General features: G+C 37.8%; 2 protein-coding genes across 5 annotated transcripts; one reads left to right on the top strand and one right to left on the bottom strand.

Annotated features, from left to right (window-relative positions):
- Window positions 1-2,276: 2,276 nt before the first annotated feature.
- selenou1a (selenoprotein U 1a) lies at window positions 2,277-10,297 on the bottom strand. Of its 4 annotated transcripts, none has more exons than XM_032553888.1 (6): window positions 10,129-10,297; window positions 4,359-4,532; window positions 3,820-3,911; window positions 3,596-3,736; window positions 3,160-3,324; window positions 2,277-3,058 (listed from the first exon to the last, which is right to left on the bottom strand). In XM_032553888.1, coding segments are annotated over exons 1-6 (669 nt in total). In that variant the 5' UTR covers window positions 10,130-10,297; the 3' UTR covers window positions 2,277-2,962. The 4 variants fall into 4 exon arrangements, with proteins under 4 accessions (XP_032409779.1, XP_032409781.1, XP_032409780.1 ...); XM_032553890.1 differs by lacking the exon at window positions 10,129-10,297 and adding an exon at window positions 7,792-7,919; XM_032553889.1 differs by lacking the exon at window positions 10,129-10,297 and adding an exon at window positions 5,964-6,040.
- Window positions 10,298-13,929: 3,632 nt separating this feature from the next.
- mat1a (methionine adenosyltransferase 1A) lies at window positions 13,930-20,157 on the top strand. Its single transcript, XM_032553447.1, has 10 exons — window positions 13,930-14,202; window positions 15,377-15,454; window positions 16,522-16,644; window positions 16,725-16,837; window positions 17,409-17,552; window positions 18,034-18,159; window positions 18,244-18,336; window positions 18,416-18,598; window positions 18,686-18,819; window positions 19,958-20,157. Exons 1-10 carry the CDS (start codon window positions 14,136-14,138, stop codon window positions 20,058-20,060), a joined length of 1,164 nt encoding a protein of 387 aa, XP_032409338.1. The 5' UTR covers window positions 13,930-14,135; the 3' UTR covers window positions 20,061-20,157.
- The last annotated feature ends 821 nt before the right edge of the window (window positions 20,158-20,978 follow it).

The raw sequence follows: 20,978 nt of genomic DNA, 5'->3' as shown, positions 1-20,978 counted from the left end.
TGGTGCACAGTATTTTTCTCCCTCTGTTTTGTATTGTTCAAAATGTTTCCTTGATGTAAGATGTATTTTACCGAGAGCAATAAAAACACGTGTTGCAGATGTTGGAACCAGAGTGAATGTGTAATATGTGAAAGCAGCGTGATGAAGGACAAGGAGCTAAAGCAAAGAGGCAAATGCAGAGTTTCTATGCATATTTGCATGTTCATCTTATTTGACCGGAAACTCCAGAGCTTTTCATCATTTTTAATAAACTGCGATGTTTTTACAGCAATCAGTCAGCCTTTGCAAATAGAAACTTCAAAAGAAATGCAACTTGAAAAGACTTCAGACTTAAGCGGTCTTATCAGGTCTCATCACTGATGAGGCCTGATGTTGCGAGCTTGGAATTTATATTATTTTATTTTTTCACAGATTGAAGATTGATGTATTAACTTTATCAGTTACTGATATAACTGCTGGCCTATAGAGCAGGGGTCTCAAACTCCAGTCCTCGAGGGCTGCAGGCCTGTAACGTTTAGATGTTCCTTCTTCACCACACCTGAATAGAATAATTAGGTCATTAGCAAGGCTCTGGAGAACTGATCTAATTAAGCCATTTCATTCCAGTGTTTTGTACCTGTGGCACATCTAAAAACTGTAGGTCTGCGGCCCTCGAGGACTGGGGTTTGAGACCCCTGCTATAGAGTTATTGTAAACAAAGCTTTACGATCCTAGTTTAAAGGATATATCACTGTCAAATTATTTAAAGATTAAATAATCCACTTCTTAAAAACATGCATGTTGTGTACAGAAATTTAAATAAACCTGCACCCGCAATCATAAAGTAAATTCTTTAAACTAAAAGCTACCGTTGGTCCATCCACCATGGATAACAGCAAAGGACCCTTCAAGACTGCATGTGGATAAGCCGTTCAAGTCAGGTAGGGGCAGGACTACAATAATATCCCACCTGTAATAGCTGAATGTCCACCATGCCTAATATTTAAAACTACCATCTCAATAAGTGTCTGAAAACAACCAGAGTATTAATCACTGCAGGACTGATTTCCTGTAGTGTGAAAATCTACATGCACTTACATGTGGACTGTTCTGGTCAGTCTGGTACTTTATTTTATACTGTTCTGCTGTGCATTTTTACATGCATGTAAATACGTCTTGTGGTTTAATCTGTTTACCCAAATGTGTGAAACGACAGTACTGCATTACATGCGTCTGTGGGCCGTTTGTTTTTACTTTCTCCAGTGAAGCGCTCAGGGTTGGATCTGCTCCAGGTACCAGCAGTGGTTTGATTTATTGGGTTCCTCCTTTTTTTTTTTTTCTTTTTAATTTCCCGCAAAATATTATGCACTCTCCCCATCAACAAATGTTTAAGCCACACCTTGCGCATACAAATAAAATGCACTTTTATACCATGCATACTTCATCATTTGACTGTTGTATCCATGAGTATGTTGTGAATGTTACCTGGTAATGGATGAAGGAAATGGAAACTAGCTGTCTTGCTTACGGCATGTTTACATTTGAGGCGATTACAATGTCTGCTAATGTGACCCTTTCAAATCACATTAAGTTAGGAAATGGGAACAGCTTTCTATACTCTGTTTTCATTCAGAGTGTGGAATAAAAACAGAGTCGGGACATTTTGGCAAAATATAATGCACCTGGCAAAAGGAATATAGGTGAGGACATTAGAAAGTAAACCCTTTCTGAAGTTAATTTCAACATATCAAGAGATTTGACATTTGTTTTCAACATAAATTTGGAAACCTGCTTATTTCTTAAACTACAGATTGTCTGCTGGAGTGGTAAAAGTTCAGTAGAGTGGCTGTTTTGTTTTCTCTTCCACTTCAATGTGTTCTATTACAAAAAAAAAATCAATGAAACATAACAAAATGTTAAAAACATAAGAGGTTAGAATATTGTTACAAAGCGCTGTTGCTGGGGTTTTGACATTTTGTTGTACAAGCCAAAAGTATGCAAGTATAAATTGTAAATTTTTAATTAAGACTTGGAATAAAATAAGTTTTAATTAGGTATGATGAGCTTTAACTAAGAGGAATGCATGAGCTATTTTTGTTAATTTTATTTTTATGTTACGGTTCACTAGAAGTACAAAAATAGCATATAAGCAAGTTTTTTTCAAGATCTTTTAAAACAGCATTGTCTATGTTGAAATATTTTAGGAAATTTTTTTTTCCAATGACAGGTGCAGCACAAGCAAAGAAGAAAAAAAAGATTCTGATATTGCTGCAGTGAAATGAACACACAAAAGCACCTGGGTTATAGTGATGATTTATTCATCTACAGATTGGAAGGACGTGTCCAGGTACAAACAGTACATTTCTCGCTCATGCACGAAAACACACTCGTACAAGTAAAATAAAACCTGCTTGAAGTGCCTCAAACACTCCCCAGCACAATGACAGCAGCTGAACCTGTGTGTGTGTGGGGGCATCAAACCTGCTCCTCTCTGCACTGAGTTTAGAGTCAAGTTGTCATTATTTCACACACACAGACCAGACACTGCTGTCTCCAATGACCGAGGATGTTCCAGGTGCTGGACAAGGACGGACAAGTTAAGCTTTAACATGTTAAAGACATGACAACTATACCAGTTACATATGACGGACTGATAATTAAACATCACACTTCAATATGACATCAAGCCTTTAGATTGCAATAAGTAGTTTGGATCTTTTTTAAGCGATGCTTCGTTTTATAATCGCTCTACCTGAATCTTAATGTATCTGAAAGAAAGTACTTTACTCTGATTATCTATAATTACAAAAAAAAAACATATCTGTAATAAACATTCATTCTGTCCTGTGCTTTCAAATTCAATTTCATATCGAACAGCAAATTACTTGGAGGTATATTGCCATATTAGCCAACGTAAACAAACACTAATCGCAACTCAAAGTAGAATTATTTGTTCATTTTAGCTCTGATCTAAATCAACATTCTATTTCACTGGAACAATTTTCTGTGCCGCCTTTAGGACGTCTGCTGTGTCCACCTTGTCGCCAAACTGCTTCTCTTTGTGCTCCAGGAGAATTCCCTGCAAAACAGCGAACACGGTTCAGAAGAATGTTTTATTTTTTGTTGTTTTTTTAAGCCACATGATAATAATGTGCGCTGTTCAGGTGACGGACAGATTACCTGATCTCCTGGTCCGATGACAAACACTCCTCCCAAGATGAAGCCCTCACCGAGCATGTTACCTTGGTAACCAGACCTCCAGGCCCGAATAAAGTTCTGCCACACCCCAAGCCGGATGAAGCCTAGCCCTCCCATCTTTCTCTGCAGTGGTCCATAGAAATGTTTCTAAAATCAAATTGAGTTCTGGTTAGCGCCTTGGAAAGAATCCACGCCAACATTTCATCACCTTTCAACAACAAGCTTCACCTTTCAGCATGACAGACCCTAAACATTCAGCCAGAGCTACAGTGGGAACTGAGATTCAGAAACTCTCCTAATATAACATTAATCTTGGGAATATTTATCAAAATTATATTGTCATACTGTGCTCAGGTAGGTATAAATTCAGGTACGTGAGAGGCTCTACAGTCAAAACATTAAGATTCCAGCTGCTAACCATCTCATCTACGTAGATGTCCCCAGCGAAGTGCGGTCTGAAGTCCTGGATCTCTGAGCCGACGTTCTCTTTCACCACGGCAACCAGAGGGACCCCGAGCTCTTCCAGCTGGGGCTTCAGAGAGGACAGCTCAGAGGCCTCCTATGGATAGAAGAACATGAAGTCATGCGATGAATTTGAACTATTAATCTATGCAAGCATTGAAACGTCAAGTCTGACACTACCTCTCTGCACAAAAATCATCCAGGCCGCCGTACGGCCATGACCACCGCTCCATTCTTCTCCCACAGGCTCTTCGCTTTTATAACCTTCCCATCTACAGACAGAAAAAAAGACTCTTTATCCCATCCTGACATCTTAGTCTACATGTATAAATTGAATATATGTGGACTAAAGAAAAGATGAACTGGAAACAAATATGGGAGGCTAATGGTTTTGTTAACAATTTGAAGTTAATGTTTCATCTTTCCACCCTGAGCAAAAAAAAAAAAGAAAGAAAATCATTCAAATACGTCATTAGAGCCCCAAAGTTCCTCTGCATTTATGTCGACTTTTATATTCACACTTATGACTGGAACAGTATATTGTAGTGATTATTAAAACATATTAATGTCATGTTAAAATGACACAACCCCAGTAGATTGCAAACATAAAACCTTTAACAACTACACAAGTGATTCTGCTGCTGACTGAAACCTAAACTTCTTTCTGACTGTCTCAACAATGGATTTACATCAAAACATTTTAGTAGACATCATCCTACCGTCTGTGGTGGAACGCAGATCGGCGTCTTCGAGGTGCTCCAGCGATGCGCTTGCACCTTTAGGAAGACACATGTCAGTGTTGGCCAGGAAGATCCCAGCCAGGGCCGCTCCGACAGCGCCGATGCCCAGGGACCACATCCCCATCTCAATCAGGCCCCCCTCCAAACTGGACACTGCAGCAAAACACGGCAAAGCCATCACGAGAGAGTCAGAACACACCTCTCCTGCTCCTTCTTAAATACGACTCAACTAACTAAAAGAGGCTGGACTTAAAAATGTCTTCTTTTTTTTTTGCAGTCGTTTCTGCTACGATGTGTCCCTGCAGAGAAAGCTTATCTTTTCTGAAAAGGAGAAGCTAAATCTTTCTGAGGCCGAGTGATCAACTAGATCCAGCATGTTCCCTCATTGTCTTCTATGTATATTTTTCAGTGTGATTGTGATCCTTCCCGCCAGCAATATCTCATTGTACTCTAACCTACATCTCACTTATGAGATTAGAAAGCTCAGCTACACATCAGATCCTTCGGACAGTGGCTGCTGTTTGTCGAAAAACCGCTTAAAGGCAGCCGACACTAAACTTTCGTTTGCATGGACTGAAATTTACCCATTTTAAAATGACCTAACATATAGTTATACAATTAAATGCAGATATTCGTTCTCCAGTTGTACCGACCTAATCTTATTTTCTTTGCTATGACTTCTTAACTACACCAGCAGAAAATCAATAAGAGTAAACACTTTCATTTTAAGGTCACCTTTCATATCACAATGTTTATTACTCTTAATAAAACAAAGAAATAAAAATTAGCATCAAACTAAATAACATCTGTTTTGGCTAGAACAACTCCTCCAGACTACAAAGTAGGACAACACCGGGTAATCATTACACCACAGACAACAGCTAATTGGTGCAGGAGTCAAATATGTTCTTGCCTGAGGTGATCTTGTTTGGATCAGGACTTGCTCTGGCTTTGCTTTGGTGAAACTGAGCAGTCTGGCTCTTTAGAAACTGAGGGCCGGCTGTGACGGAGCGGCTCGCCAGACGGAGGGCAGAGCAACGCAGGGGAAGCCTCCAGCTCAAAGCCGCTGAACATCTGGACAGAGCCAGCATGGTGGCAAAAGTCTGAGCCTCTTACTACACACACACACACACACACACCCTCAAGATTTCACTGGAAGACAACAGAAAACAAAACTTTTTTTCTTAACAGCATAAACTGAACCACGTTTCTACTGAGGCTCAACTTCAAGGTAAATTTATGTGACAGGGTTGGAAGACTAAGAAGAAGAAAAGGAATTTCACACCTCAAAACTTGTGGTAAAAAGTGCAACAACTCTCTTAACAGGAATAGCGGTGGCTGTTATCTTGATGCAAGTAAAATGCAAATGTTGTCCATCTGTGCGTACGCTTCCTTTTACATTCTAACCTCGTGCATCAACATGAAGTGCACGGAAAGACTAAAAAATAAGATGCTGCAATCATATCTAAAACTATGTTAGAATAAATTATGACACAAGTCTGGCTCCTTTATCTAAACAGCTTTGACATAAGAAGCTCACTAACTTTTCTCTGTAGTCAAAGGGAGAAAAAGATCCTCTCTTACTTCTGCTTCAGCTCGTCCGTTGTGAAACGCAAAGTATCTGAAAATGCATTGAAGTCACTGGGCTTTATAACACAGGGGACAAAGGAGGAGAAAAGATCACCAGCCAATAGAGACGCTAGCCAAACAAGGAAGAGTTTGAAGACTTAAGAAAAAAAAGTATTTAGTGCTACACGCATTGCATTGTCACACAACACTGAACACAGCCACACTGTATTCATCCTATCCCAACACACATCCAAGATCCAAACCTGCACTAAAATGTTCTTCCATGCTAAAACCATTTATTTATTTACTTCTCAGTGGCCTAATGACTGTAGTCGCCAGAAATCATCAGAGGACATTATTATAGAAACAAAACCAGAACATAAACCAAACCAGTTATGGTGTTAATAGAACCTGGTCTGTGATTGAATAGTAGTGTGTTAGTATGCTTGGGCAAACATGCATTTCTGAGGAAAAAAATACAAGAACATACGATAAGATTAATATATACAGCTTATGCAATAGCACAGTTTCTCTCAAAGGTTTACACAACCCTTGTAGAATTATCAGGTCTTAGTGACATGTAGTGAAAGTGAAATATGGAAATTCACCAGAGGAAATTAAAATAGTAAAAAAATTAATCAAAGCTTCCAATAACATATTTGCATACATGTACATACTTTTAACCAAATACTTTGTTGGAGCACCTGCTGATTCAGTTTCAGCATTCAGTCTTTTTGACTCAACAGCTGTCATTAATTATAGTGAATGTGAATGAGTTCAAACTGAAATTAGTTGTGCTCTAATGAGTTTACATACACATACTACTAAAGGCTAAGCCAGACTCTACTGCTAAATCTGACTGATAAAATGAAGCGGTCACTCGAAAACGGCCGGGATCACTGGGCAGATATCTTCACATGTTTTGATAAAACGAAAAGCACAGCAAGACAGGGTGAGCAAGTATAGATAAATCAAAATGTGGAATGCAGGTAGACTCCAAAAAAAAAGATTAGATGCTGAAATTGATTCAAAAAAGTGCTTCAACAACATTATGTTGACTCAACACAGTGAATAAGCTATTGCTTGTTCCCTGTGTTGTTTATTTATTCATTTCTTTTAACAGATTTTCTTTGTAGATCAGCTGGAGGAAAAATGTCAGTTTATTTGTGGAAAAAAGTCCGGAAATAACTTACATGGGTCAAACTTTTTTTTTACACCAAAAAACCTGAGGTGTGTTTTGTAAGCCACTAATTTATACAAATAACATTGTTACCATTTAAATGCATTGTGCAAATCTCTCTTTATATATATATTTATGCTTAAATTTATTTTGATCAAACAGATGTTTTATTTTTTGTAAACATTTTGAAATTACGTTTTCACGTGACAAGAACATAATCTCAAAAATAAGTACTTTAATATCTTAGCAGATTTTTTGTGCACACCAACATTGGGCTACGTATGTAGCTCAATGCAAGCTAACAATAAGCTGATAAATAACCCTTTTGTCTATGACCTTGATACTCCTGGCACATAATCAAACCCACAGTATCAACCTAAAGGGTTAACAGAAGAGTTTACATTTATAGCTTAACCCTGTTAAGCTACAGTAATATCAAATGTTGCTACATGTTAAGTAAGCTTGTCTCTTGCAGTCCTGTACAGTAAAGCTGTAACTGGTATAACAGGTTCAATGGCGTCCATAAATTAGGACAGAGCGGCACAGAATAGACACAAACTCTTTGGTTTTATCCTGGGCTAAAAAAAGTACCAAATGCTGAAGAAGGAAATGCAGATTTTTCAACACAGTAACAGTAATGTTAAGTTTAGAAGTGTATGTTACCTTAATTTTGACACACCAGTATGAATGACGTTTCATGAAACGCCGCCTCGGTCACAGACGTTCTTTGAGTAAACAGAACCCGGCCGGCGGCGCAGGCGTACTAAACGATCGTCAGCACAGGCTTAACTAATCGAAACAGATGCCCGGAAAAGTCGATGCGAGATGTTAACGAGAATATTTGAACGGTGACTTACATTTTCACATTTTGTCAAATTACTACAAAATCTGATTAGCTTATATCTTTTTTCTTGGTTGAGGGCCGGTGGGATTTTAAACGATAACTATGATGCGAAAGGAAATTTATGCATTGCTGTCAGATTCTTTTGAAAATAAAATTCACTGAAAAAATAAAAATAATTGCCTTTTTTAATTTTATCTACTTTGGTACATTTATCAAGTTTTTAATATTTTTCTTACCTCATTTTGCAGCTCACCTTACTCACCGGTTTAGTTTAGGTTTTTTCTGTAATAATATAAGTAGCTGCCGAGGCCGTGAAATCAGGTTTGGAGCAACACCCCCCTCTGCTGGAAGTTAAGAAGGTGAAGACGGAAATATCTGGTCTAATAATGTAAAACGGAATATTCGTTTTTTTATATTTACATTTATAGCTATTTAATAATGGCTAGTAAGAACATATTGATGTTCGTGTGATATTCAATTTGACCAATTGTTTAGTAGGACAGACAAAAAATCTGCATCAAATTTGACCTCTGCCATCGTGTCCAACCTTTTCTTTCAATATTGCTCTATATTTTCTTCATCCATCTTCCCATGAGCTCCAATTAGTTCCCTTGGCCCTATTTTATCCCTACTTAAGAAAAGCATCCTCACCGCATAATGCTAATGCCAATGTGTCACTATGTTGACACATAGTGGTTCTTATTGAGGTGCATTGTTTGTTTTCCTTCGTTTTTTGTTTGATGGTTTGTTTGCTGTACTTAAAATCCAAAGAATCCCATCAAAGTTTGGGGTTGTAATGAGACAAAAATGTGAAAAAGGTCAAAAGAGTCTGAATACTTTTGCAAGGCCTTCTAAAGGGAACCTAGTTACTGCGTTGCTAACACAATGTTTTCAGTATTGGGTTTTCATCTATTGATGCAGCTCAAGACATGGTTCAAATAAAATCATCCTTTGTGAAGCCTCTCAGTTTCCCTTATTCTGTTATGAGAGAATGAGTCTGCTTTCTGAGCCCAAGGCCTTACATGTCATTTGCCTTATATTATGAGTCATATCTAACTCTTGGTCTAAGCCAATTTACTCATAAAGGGGTATAGAAGAAAAGTGATCCTGTCTTTATTTTAACTGTGGCACTACAACTAAGAGAATAGATTGCTTGGCTGTTTTTCTAACTCGACTTAAAACTGTTACTTATTTATGACTATTTTTACAATCACAAACAGTGAAGATAGCAGTTTTATTAGTGAAGCCATTGATAACAATAGTGTATGGTACAGTAAAGAAGGGTCAATGGTTTTGGAAGGTGTGTAAGAAGTTGAAGGTATGCTAACACTCTGCCTCCACACTGTAAATACTTCATTTATAGTAAAACAATTAACATTTTTCACCATGTATCTTTTGTAAATTAGTCAACTGAAGCAGCTGTTTGCTGTTGCTGCATTGCTCCTTTAAAGTCTGAGAAGACAGCGTACTACAGGAGATATACATTGGTAATATTTCATTCATTCATGGCAGCTTCACTCAGGAATGTGCTGAAGGTCCAAAATGGACTGGAACAGAGATGGGATAGAGTGACACTCCTCTAGCCCAGCTGCTGTGCTCCCTCCGGCTCCTCTACATCCTAACGGTTCAACTTGTGGAACAATTTCAAAGCATCTACTTTGAAACACAATAAATCACTGTTAGATTTAACTTTTAAAAATGAGAGATTTCGGCATTTAATTCATCAGTCAAAAAAAGTGTATTATATATACTGTACATTTATTATGAAAAGGCACAGTATAAATAAAGTATATCCTTATCACTCAGAAGCACATATATAAACAAATGTCTCACAGCCCCTATTTGGACCTGATCAGCTTTGGCATTAAGCTTGTGGGACTAACAGCCAATTGCAGCAAAGGATTTGCACCCCACCTCCTGGAAATAGTTTCTGCTGAAAAGCATTGGTTAACTTATCAACTTCTTACAATGCTATTGAAGCCAGTCAAAAACCAACCAGATTAGCTTTGAAAGAATGACCAGGTTTATGATTGTGTCAGTTTGAGTTGATCCCTTATTTGTCTTTTGCTTGTTGTCAACTAACTACTTATATAACAAGTTCCCCTCGGTCTTTCCACCATACAGTTTACATGCAGGCTTGGTGCGATCCCACTTACTCTGTTTGCTCCAGATGAAACCAGTTCGACGCCAGGCGAGCCCAGAGATGTAAGTTGTGGGTGAAAACTGAGTGTCCTTGAACTTGAGGAAAGACTAGCAGGTGTTAACAACCCCTGAAGTCCCGGGCCCTTATCTTGTCCTGTTCTGTCAAGTTTCAGCCTGGCGTACTCTCATGTGGTCTTTGACCCGGTTTTTAAATTGAAACTCGTCAGTGTTTATTATGACGCACAGTGCCACCAAAAGTATTAGCATTCCTTGAGTATAAGTGCTGTGAAAAAAAATACTTTAGTTTGGCTAACGTTTTCTCTTGATAAATGATTTCCTTTAAAAATTGTATTTTGTATCATTTACTCAGGTTGACCTTGTCTGATATCAACATTGTGTGATGATCTGAAACATTTAATCAGGACAAATGATCATACAGAACAAATCCATGTAAGAGCAAAAAAAATATTAAAAATCCAAGTATTGTATCAAAAGTATTTCACCCCATAAGTCAATATTTTTATAGCAACCTTTGATGAAGTCACAATGTGTACATATTGATGTTTTTGCCCATTTTTTGGTAAAATAGCTCAACCTCAGTCAAACTTGATAATAAGTATCTATGAACAAATGTCAAGTCTTGCTGCAGATTATTTAGTCAATCATTTTCTCATAAACTCTGAAATGTTTTTTTTTTTATTCCATGCAGAATAAAAAGCGTCGCACAGCATGATGTTACATTTTCAAATGATGGACTGAGCAGATATTCAAAGGTTTTGATTTTTGTTAGATAGCATAATCAACTTTTAAACTGCTCAGATACCTTCTTCATGGTCTGCTTTTTAACTGAATAACTGAATATGGTGTACTACCATGTACTCAAATCTTAGAGATGCAATAATTGTTTGAAACTCTGTGTATTCTTTCTATGCACATAATTCTTCTCACTCCTCATAGTCACATTATTCAGACTTCAAGCCTGTCTGAACTCTGATATCAGTAATCTTTCAACATGACTAGAACAATCTTACCGGAGTTAAAAAAAAAAAAAAAAAAAGTCCCATTCCCTGTCAGTCATTAACAGGTTCTTTGATGCATAGTCCCTATTTTAGAGGGTGTTTAATGTTTGCATACATAACCAGTGTGGCTTGTCACTGTTTTTGCTACAGTAGCAGATTAGAGGCAGGTAAAAACAGACTCTGGCAGAGACATGCGATCCTGCGGCGCTTGCTCTCTTTAGGATCAAGCGGGAATTTTATGTCTTCTCTAGTTTTATCTAGTTGAGGTTTGTTACGTTGACCCACACACAACATTGACCTCTGATTATTTGTATAGTGTTGTTTTCTTTCTGTCCTGAAGCACACTTGATTGTAACAGCTGGAAAGTTACGAAATCACTATTGAAAATCTACATATCAACATCAAACACTTACAGAGAGGCTCCTCAAGATTTTTTGTAGCATTAGTAGGTCTCACCTTGTGCATAGAATAGTACTATATGTAACATTAAGATTTGTAAATGTTTACACAAACATTGCTAAAGTAAAGTATACAAATAAAGAAGTGTGTGTAATTTCAATCAGTTGATTGGATTTTCTGTTGGATTTTGTATCTCTCATGCTTCTGAAATGTGAAATATTAGTAATAATGCAGCTTGGATAAATCCCAGACATATAACTCCCTCTTAGCAGTGTAAACATTGGATGTTCTGCACTGAAAAGAAACCTGTATTAAAAATGTATTAAAAATTACAGATGTGCATGCCACTGTGAAGCCTTGAATTGTTTTTATTTCTAATGTATTTTTGCAGTATAAAAACACGTCAATAAGTAAAGGCAACAGACTCACAACATATAAGTTTGATTGATAAACCAGTTAGATAAAAACACAGATGCTAATAAGACTCTATCAAATATTGTCTTTATTAGCTGTGATCAGTTATGTTCAAGTGTTAATGTTACAAATGACTAGCATTAGCGTGTAAAGGGCTAATGTTCTCTTAAGTAAGCAAACTAGTTTTCTTGTCTTGTCTCTTGTAAATAAAATTTAAATCACAGGTAGCTTTTTTCACAAAAATATTTTTTCTTACATCTGTTCCAGAGCGGGCCGTAAACCCATAAAGAAAGTGTTGAATTTTATTCTCTCGAGAGAACTATTTAAAATTCTCGTCTCATTTCACACGACCATCCACAGCTGAAATTAGAGCCAGATGACGGAAAAATAGAGAAAATCTCTGTTTATGCTACAGTCAAGAGGGATCAGCTGAAAGTGCCTTGCAAAAGTCTTCAAAACCCCTTGAACTTTTTCACGTTGTTACATCCACAAGCTTCAGTGTATCACTGTATTGACAGATCAACAAATAGTGGTGAATAATTATGAAGTTGCAGGAAAATTGAGGACTTTTGCATTTTTATGATAAAAAATAGGTTTTATCCCCTCAGTGAATGCTTTGTTGAACAACAGTCTTTGCAGTTTCCAACAGGTTTTCTTCCAGGGTTGCCCTCTATTTATTCCTAGAAACAGTGCAATTTGGTGCACCAAAGTATGAGGATATTAGACTTAAGTGAGGTGAGAGCATATGCATCCTTCACATGAAGATGTTCATTTAAAATCCATTTTTTAAAACCATGTTTTTATCAAAGTATCTATCCTAAGCTTATTTATGTACGTGATATTATGCCCAATATTTTTTTTTCAAATTTTTAAAGATAATTATAGAACATAATTTAAAATATAAATATCAAAAACTTAAAAATTGTCTTTCAGCTCTGTTTTAGGAAGTTAGCAATTATTAGTCGCAGCCAGTAATTAAGTTTGGAGCAAACAGTCCTGCGTTGTCTAGAAGCTGTTTTCTGTAAAATCCTGGCCCGAGGCTCTTGTCTTCATCGGTGACTGCAGAATACACAGAGCCATATCCTGACAGAAAATCAAATAATGAAGATGTGTCTCAGATATTTCTCTGGCTTTCAGTTGACTCAGTGTGTCTGTGTTTTTGTAGAAAATTACAAATCGTCAAAGGGTTCAGGCGAAGCACACTTTTGGAGAGTCAGTCACAACTTTAGACTGTATTTTATGTTTTATGTTTACCACCAACTAGAGACACACTGCGCTGCAAAAGTAATCACACTCCTTCAACTTCTTCACATTTTTTCACAGCTCAAAAAACACAGGACATCCTTTATTATGTGTCCATGCATTTACTAATTTCAACAGACGGGGTACAAATTACAGCTCACATCCAATATCTTACATGGTTTAGTTAAAATATGTAGTCTCAGGAATGATCAAAGGTAAGAAACATTGAAATTAAAAATCAAGAATATTAGACTACTTTATATTTATACCTTTGAAAAAATCAAAGAAGAGCTTCAGAAGTCTAACTAATGATAACTGATGATTATTTCTAGAAATTATCTATAAGTTGCCGCAACACAAAATATTTTAGACTCAATAATCTTTAAAGCTCAACTAATTTGGCCATGAACAGAAACAAATCATGTCTGGTGCTGACAGCAGCCACCTTCTCTTTTCTTCATGTCTCACTACAGGCTGGTTCAACCTGGCTGTTCATGACTCATGGTGAATGATCCAGGAAGGATCCAGGAAGGATCATTCACCGTGAAGCAGAGCAGCTAACGCAGGTTAAAAACCACAAACACACACCAGAGCATCACACTGAACACAAAGGGTTAACAAGCTGTATCTGTGAGCTGAGCTGCCCACCCATCATCCACTCCCCCCTGGAGTGGACCGTACCATGGATTCACGTGACATGTATATGTGTGTGTGAGTGAGTGACAGAGAGTGTGTGTGTGTTTGTGCGCGTCCCCCTGAGCCATATATATTGAACCATGTGGACTCAGACGTAGAGTTTTGCAGGACAGACCTTCCTTTGGCTACAGGGCTTGCGACTTCCAGATCCTTGATACTTAAGTGAAGAGAAGCAGCAGGAATATAAATCTGCTTTTAAGTCCCTGTTGGAAATCAAGAGGCCTTGCAAAATAACAGTTCCTGCAGGAAAAATGAGTGATAAACTGGACGACGGCTCTTTCATGTTCACCTCAGAATCTGTAGGAGAGGGACATCCAGGTGAGTTTTTGATTGAGTTTACACATGTAGAATGTAAAATCAGATTTTCTTAGTCAAAGAAAGTTTTCATAACTTGCAAAATGTCTCTATTACCACAATTGAACATTGTAGTTTCTTTTAAACTGTGTCGTTTCAGATTGAACTCATGTTCAAAATTATTCTGCAGAGTTGGGTCTTTACTCTTGAGGCATGTTTGGTATTTCATTCACAGCAACATGTGTTTATGACCCCATCATCTTTCACTTATGGGAGAGCAGATGCATGTTCAGCAGCCTGGTGTACGGTTGCATGCTAAATAAAAAAGACAGCGTTACGTAGCATTTACAGGAAAATTTGTTTAAATTTTAGCCTAAAAGATTAAATGTAAAGTTCACTTTGACCTGCAGGTTGCTGTGTGTGAAGGACAATCATTCACCCCCTGTCAATGTTTTGTAATCCTTTTACAAATATGTAATCTTACAAAGTCCTCTGTGCAGAATCGATAATCAGTAAATGCAGTTCTGTGGTAAACAACAAGTGCAACTTTAATCCCTTAGTTCTGCATTAAGCTTTTCCTATCACCTCTCTGTTTAACATGTGTCTTCGTTGATAATTATTTCCATTTGCAGTAGTTTGTGATCTTTATGGAAAGCAGCAGCAGCTGATAACACACCTCAAAGTCTGGTCTGTTCCCACACACAATGATTATCTTTTCAGGGTTCCCAAATGTTCAGACAGTTTGAGCAAACATAAAAAAAACAAACCTTCTGTCCAACACTTTCTATGGTGTTCTTAAACTGTCGACAAGCTGAGTTTCTGCAGAGTCCACCCGGCCAGATGTTGGGGTTGTTTCTGATGTAACCTGTTTATTGCGTTGCTTCAGCAAGATGACAAAGAGGGATGAATAGGGTGGCTGGAGAGGCATTGTCCCCCTCTGCTGCACTCAGACTCAACCAGCCAAACACAAAGCATCTTCTGTTTGAAATGAAAACGTGTGAGCTCTGAGACAAATATGTTATTAATATATTAATAAAGTTGTAACAGCTTATTTGTGTTTTGGAAAAAAAAAAACCAGGATCAGCTTTTGTCAAAGAAACAAAACTGAAATCTCAGTTTAATCACAATCTGAGCAGATGATTTCTCTATTATGCTGGAAACGATGGCTTATGTTTAAGCCTTGTAACTTTGTCAACAGATAAGATTTGTGACCAGATCAGTGATGCAGTCCTGGATGCACATCTGAGGCAGGACCCAGATGCTAAAGTGGCCTGCGGTAAGTCAGCTAGAATTCACAACCATCTCATGTTCTGTTTATAAAACTGAGATGCCAAGAAATATCCAGTATGTTGTCGCATCGCAATGTTTTGTATCAGCTTTCTTTTTATTAGTGTTTGAAGACACGATGCCATTGAAAATAAAACTCCCACATCATCTTCATTTACATTTAACACAGCAGCACAGCGGTATCGTTGACTAGGCAAGACAGGGTTTGTTTAGGACAAGTCCAAAGATTCAGCAGTAGAAGCAGTGCTGCTTTCACAACCCACGTAAATTGCACAAGTGCAACACTGCAGCATATAAAATTTAACTACAAGTCAAAAATGGCACAAATTACTTATTATCAATGTTGGATAATTCTAAGCAAGACAGTGGAGATGTTTTACTTGCCTTGGCATGTTGGACTCTTGGCCTAGCTTTTGGTTATTTCAGCTAAGTAATTATCTGATCACTTGTGAGCCCTCATAGAGCATTGAGATACAATTTTCAGATGATTTGTTGCTGATTTAATATGAAAAAGTCACATAGCAGAAAAGTACCAGGTCCCAGGTCAATATGCAGCACAACACTATGAATTTCACCCTATTAATCTATTAATTCTGGTTTACATGCACCACTCTGAATGGTAGCACATCAAAAGCGACACATTCAGAAACCTGACAGGACTTGATCCTTCCAAATGAACTAAACCATTTCATTGTGTTTAGACCCACGTAACATGTTTTTCCAATATCCCATCATGCATAGTCAGCTTGGAAACGGTGTAACAACAGTTTAGTATTGTTGACAAAGAATAGTACAATGTCAGTTTAGCTTAAACTCTGTACATACAAAGTTAGACCAGATTTCAATTCTGACTTCTTTTTTCTTTTTAGATTACTTAAAGTTCATCACAGTTTTCTTTATTTTTTGAGTTCTGTCCCAACAACTTTGACAAAGAGCTTTCATAAAGGCAACCCACTAAGCTCGGGAGCAGCCACCCCAAAGTCTGCAGATGCTGTGGCATCACACAGACATCCTGGAAGATCTTCCTGATTCTAATGAATCCATTGTGATTGACAGAAACTGTGTGTAAGACCGGCATGGTGCTGCTCTGTGGAGAGATCACATCTCGGGCCAACGTGGACTATCAGAAGGTGGTGAGGGACGCTATCAAACACATTGGGTACGACAACTCTGAAAAAGGTGAGGCATATGACACAGAAAGCAACAGGATAGAGGATCTCATGTTGTTAGTGTCTTTAACCCTGAGTTACCACCTGCAGGTTTTGACTATAAGACATGTAACGTGCTGGTGGCTCTGGAGCAGCAGAGTCCAGATATCGCTCAGGGTGTCCACATTGACAGACGAGAAGAGGACATCGGAGCAGGAGACCAGGTGGGCAAGATTTCACTTTAGTTTGATATCAAAGCTAAGATGTGAAACATTAAATGTAAAAGATGCTTGACTTTAGTACTACAATGAAGCACCTATGATGCAACACTTTTATAGTGTTTAAATCCTTTCCTCCAAGCACAATTTGGCCAAAAACTTCTAGCATGTTTTATAAATAATATGAAAATGTGGTTGAAAATTGAAAAGACGTGCACACAAAGACTTTGATTTTTAAAACTGGTTGCAATGTTGTTAGGGTTTATCAAACCGACTAACTGGGTCAAGGTTGCTTAGGCTAAAATCAGCATGAACATATGAGTAAAAAAGTGGGCAATGTTTAAAAATATTTTCACATATAGCCATAAAAAAAACCTCATCCACAGTTCAGACAGTTTACTGTATGGTAGAAGTGTAGATTTAATACATTAAAATCAGTCTCCTGTAGCATCATATGTAACATGACTGAATCAGTCACTTTCTAAAGAGCTTCAACTTTGACTGTGACATTGTAAGAAGCTTATAAGTATAATTTCATATATTTTTCATTTCTTCTGACACTTTCCATCCTTTGCAGGGTCTGATGTTCGGCTACGCCACAGATGAAACAGAGGAGTGCATGCCTCTCACCATCGTCCTGGCTCATAAGCTAAACGCAAAGATGGCGGAACTGAGACGCAACAGCACAGTGCCCTGGCTGCGCCCGGACTCTAAAACACAGGTAGGAGTGCCTGCTGAATTACTGCAAATTTCCTAAGTTCACTCTTGGAAAAACACTTTACCAGTCTTTCTCTTAAATTATTCCTTTTCTCGTCTCTGAAGATTATATGGGCATGTTCTCTCATATTTCGTCCTTCTGAAATATGAATAAATGAGTAACTAATTGTTATAACAAATTAACTTGGTGAATATAGTAAGGCAATTTCTTCAAATCGCAAAAAGGAAAAGAGAAAACGAGTATTTCATTGTATGATGTAATGCCTTAAGGCAGCATTGTGTTAAAACAATCCCACTTCTGCATTGAAAATAACTGATAAAATTGTGAAACACATCAAAAATGTATTACCACAGAAAACACACTTCTGCTTTATTTGTTTGCATCTAAAAAAAAATGACCTTGTGCATAATGGAGAACTTGACACATAAACAAGATTCAAATCTCATCTTTCTGCAAATTTTTTGACTTTGTGTTTGTCTCACAGGTGACGGTACATTATGACCAGAAGGATGGAGCTGTGGTGCCTAAAAGAGTCCACACCATCGTTATTTCTGTCCAGCACGACGAGGGCATTTCTCTGGAGGAGCAGCAGAGGGTCCTGAAGGAGAAGGTACTCACCCTGGTAGACTCAGACAAACATGTTCAGCAGATTCATTTATAAGTACTAATTCACTGGTGAAATGTTTCCCATCAGGTGATAAAGGCCGTGGTTCCAGCTAAATATCTAGACGACAAAACCGTGTACCACCTCCAGCCAAGTGGCCGCTTTGTCATCGGAGGACCGCAGGTTGGAGCAAGAGATAAAGATAAAACAAAATTAACTGCTAGATTTCTTTTGTTCATGCTCCACTTTTGTTGACCATCAGGGAGATGCTGGTGTTACAGGCAGAAAGATTATTGTAGACACATATGGAGGCTGGGGAGCTCACGGCGGCGGGGCCTTCTCCGGCAAAGATTTCTCAAAAGTGGACCGCTCAGCTGCTTACGCCGCTCGCTGGGTGGCAAAGTCTTTGGTCAAAGCAAAACTGTGCAGGAGAGTTCTGGTTCAGGTGAGCGTACAGTACCAGTTCAGTCTCTGCACATCACTGATAGCTTTGCTGATGAAAATGTAATTTTAATCTACATGTCTTCTTCAGGTGTCTTATGCTATTGGAGTGGCCCATCCTCTGTCCATCTCGTTGTTCACATACGGCTCCTCTCAGAAATCAGAGTCAGAACTTCTCAAGATTGTCAACAAGAACTTTGATTTGCGCCCCGGAGTAATAGTCAGGTAGTCACACAGCTTTTTATGTCTCGCAGAGTTTATGGAAACTTTTTAAAGTTTTCAAGTGAACATAAGATAAAACACTCATCTTCAGGTCAGATTTCAAATAAAAATTAAAATCTGTATCTGCATCTCTAATTGTTCTCTCTCTTCTTTTTTTTGAGTCTCAACTAATCAATAAAAATAATCCAGTAATAAAATTATAGTAATCTGCAAGAAAAAAGTAATGAAATGAGATCTACTAAGAAGTTTTTGGATGTTTAAGATGTGGATGTTTTCTCATGACACCACTGGGTGGCGCCAGCTGTCATCTTTTGGCTTAAGATGAATATTTTCCACATAGCAGTGGTCTGCAATCGGTTCCAGACCCACATGCGGCTCTTTAGACGTTCCACAGTGGCTCCTAATAAAACACTGTGAAAAAATGTTACACTGATGTTGTTCTAGATATAAAGGAAGCAGGAAAGATTTGTGGTACTTTTATGTGTTTTATGCAATATCCGCATGTGTCTGTTTACTTTCCGAACAGGGTTGCTATGCAGGGTTGTCTTTTATTAAAACAGAAAGAAATCAAGGAAAATAAGAACATTTATTTATGTGTCCAGAATGAATTTCCTTCCAATAAAACATCTGAAATTCTTAAAATAAGTTGCTATAGACAGATTGCTCCTTGGATGTGTACTTCCATTGTGTACATGGTTGCCGTGATGTCAGCTATTTCTTCCTCCTGTGTCTTGTTGTTTTCCATAAAAACAAAACAGTTGGTCTTATTCTAGTCCACCTCAATCAATGTTACTATTTTAACATTCATTTCATTCAAATATCTGCTACTGTGTCTGAACTATGTTCAATTAATGCTAAGACTGCTAGCAACAAAACAAAGCTTACATTCAGCTTACTTATTATTGAAAACTTCAAATGTCATCCCCGTTTGGTCTGCTTGGCTTTTTATATGAGATACGCACATTTCTTGACAATTCAGGTTTACATGCTATGTTGTGGTTTCAGGTTTTTTGCCAGTTAACAAAAAATATTTTAGGTGGAAATGGGAATTGTGTTGTGTCAGGCTGTGTTATCTTGCCTCCACAAGACCTGTGTGTAATTCATCTTAACCAATACTGCATTTCTTCTGTATTGTGTTCAGGGATCTGCAGCTGAAGAGGCCGATATACCAGCAGACGGCCTCGTATGGCCATTTTGGACGACCAGAGTTTTCTTGGGAGGTGCCTAAGGAGCTTGTTTATTAAAAACTTCTTGTCGGTCACCTTGAAGAGCGATCAAGATAATTCTTTATGGACTGTAATGTCCGACTCATTCAGATGCATAATTAACTCAGTCAGACCAAAGAGTCCGTTTCCAGTGAAACGGAAGCTCCACTTCACTCCCTTTGAACAGAACTGAAATTACTAGAAGTATAACTTTCAGCTTTTTATTGTACATTGGTTGATCTTAACTTGCCGAAGGTCTGTACCAAAACCAAACTTAGAAAAAATAGGTTCAAGTTGCTTAAGGGTCTCAAGTGGTGGAAGGTTCTTTCATGAGAAGAGTTTTAATGTATAGGCGATCCAAAGCAAATGATGAAACCAGCTTCTCAACAATAAACAATAAAAAACACTCTCAAGATTATTACTTCCTTACAACTACCTGAGGAATATTGTTTTTAGAGGGCAGTGTAATGCAATGAAACAACCTCAAATTTTAATCCTAACCAGGTGCTTCTGACAAATCAGAAAATGCAAACAGTTTTCATCGCATTAACTCAGCGGAGAAAGATTAAAAGTAACATTGCAACTTATATTTTCACGCTCTTTACTGTTTCCTGTACATGTCCTTGGCTGTCTAAACCTTGCAGAAACATTAACATTGTTTCTATGTCAACAAAATCCACTAGATGGGATCATCTGTATCTTTTCATTTTTGCTGTTAGTGTCGCTCAATTTAGGAAATTGTCAAACAACTGAACCTTGCTTTGTTTTGGGACTTTGTGACAGGCAAAACTGAAGCTAAATCGTTTAGTGGACCATCAATATCTTAATTTATTTCCAAACTCACCCAATCTTCCGTGTTGCAGATGTAAAATTCCCTTCATTTATACAGACTTCTCTACTTGTTGCTTTTCTGAATGTGAGTTTGCTGCATCATGAAATCTCTTTGCCGTCGAGCAA

The sequence above is a fragment of the Xiphophorus hellerii genome, chromosome 22 (assembly GCF_003331165.1).
Source record: "Xiphophorus hellerii strain 12219 chromosome 22, Xiphophorus_hellerii-4.1, whole genome shotgun sequence".
NCBI lineage: Eukaryota > Metazoa > Chordata > Actinopteri > Cyprinodontiformes > Poeciliidae > Xiphophorus > Xiphophorus hellerii.
This window is presented reverse-complemented; position numbering and strand designations above follow the sequence as displayed.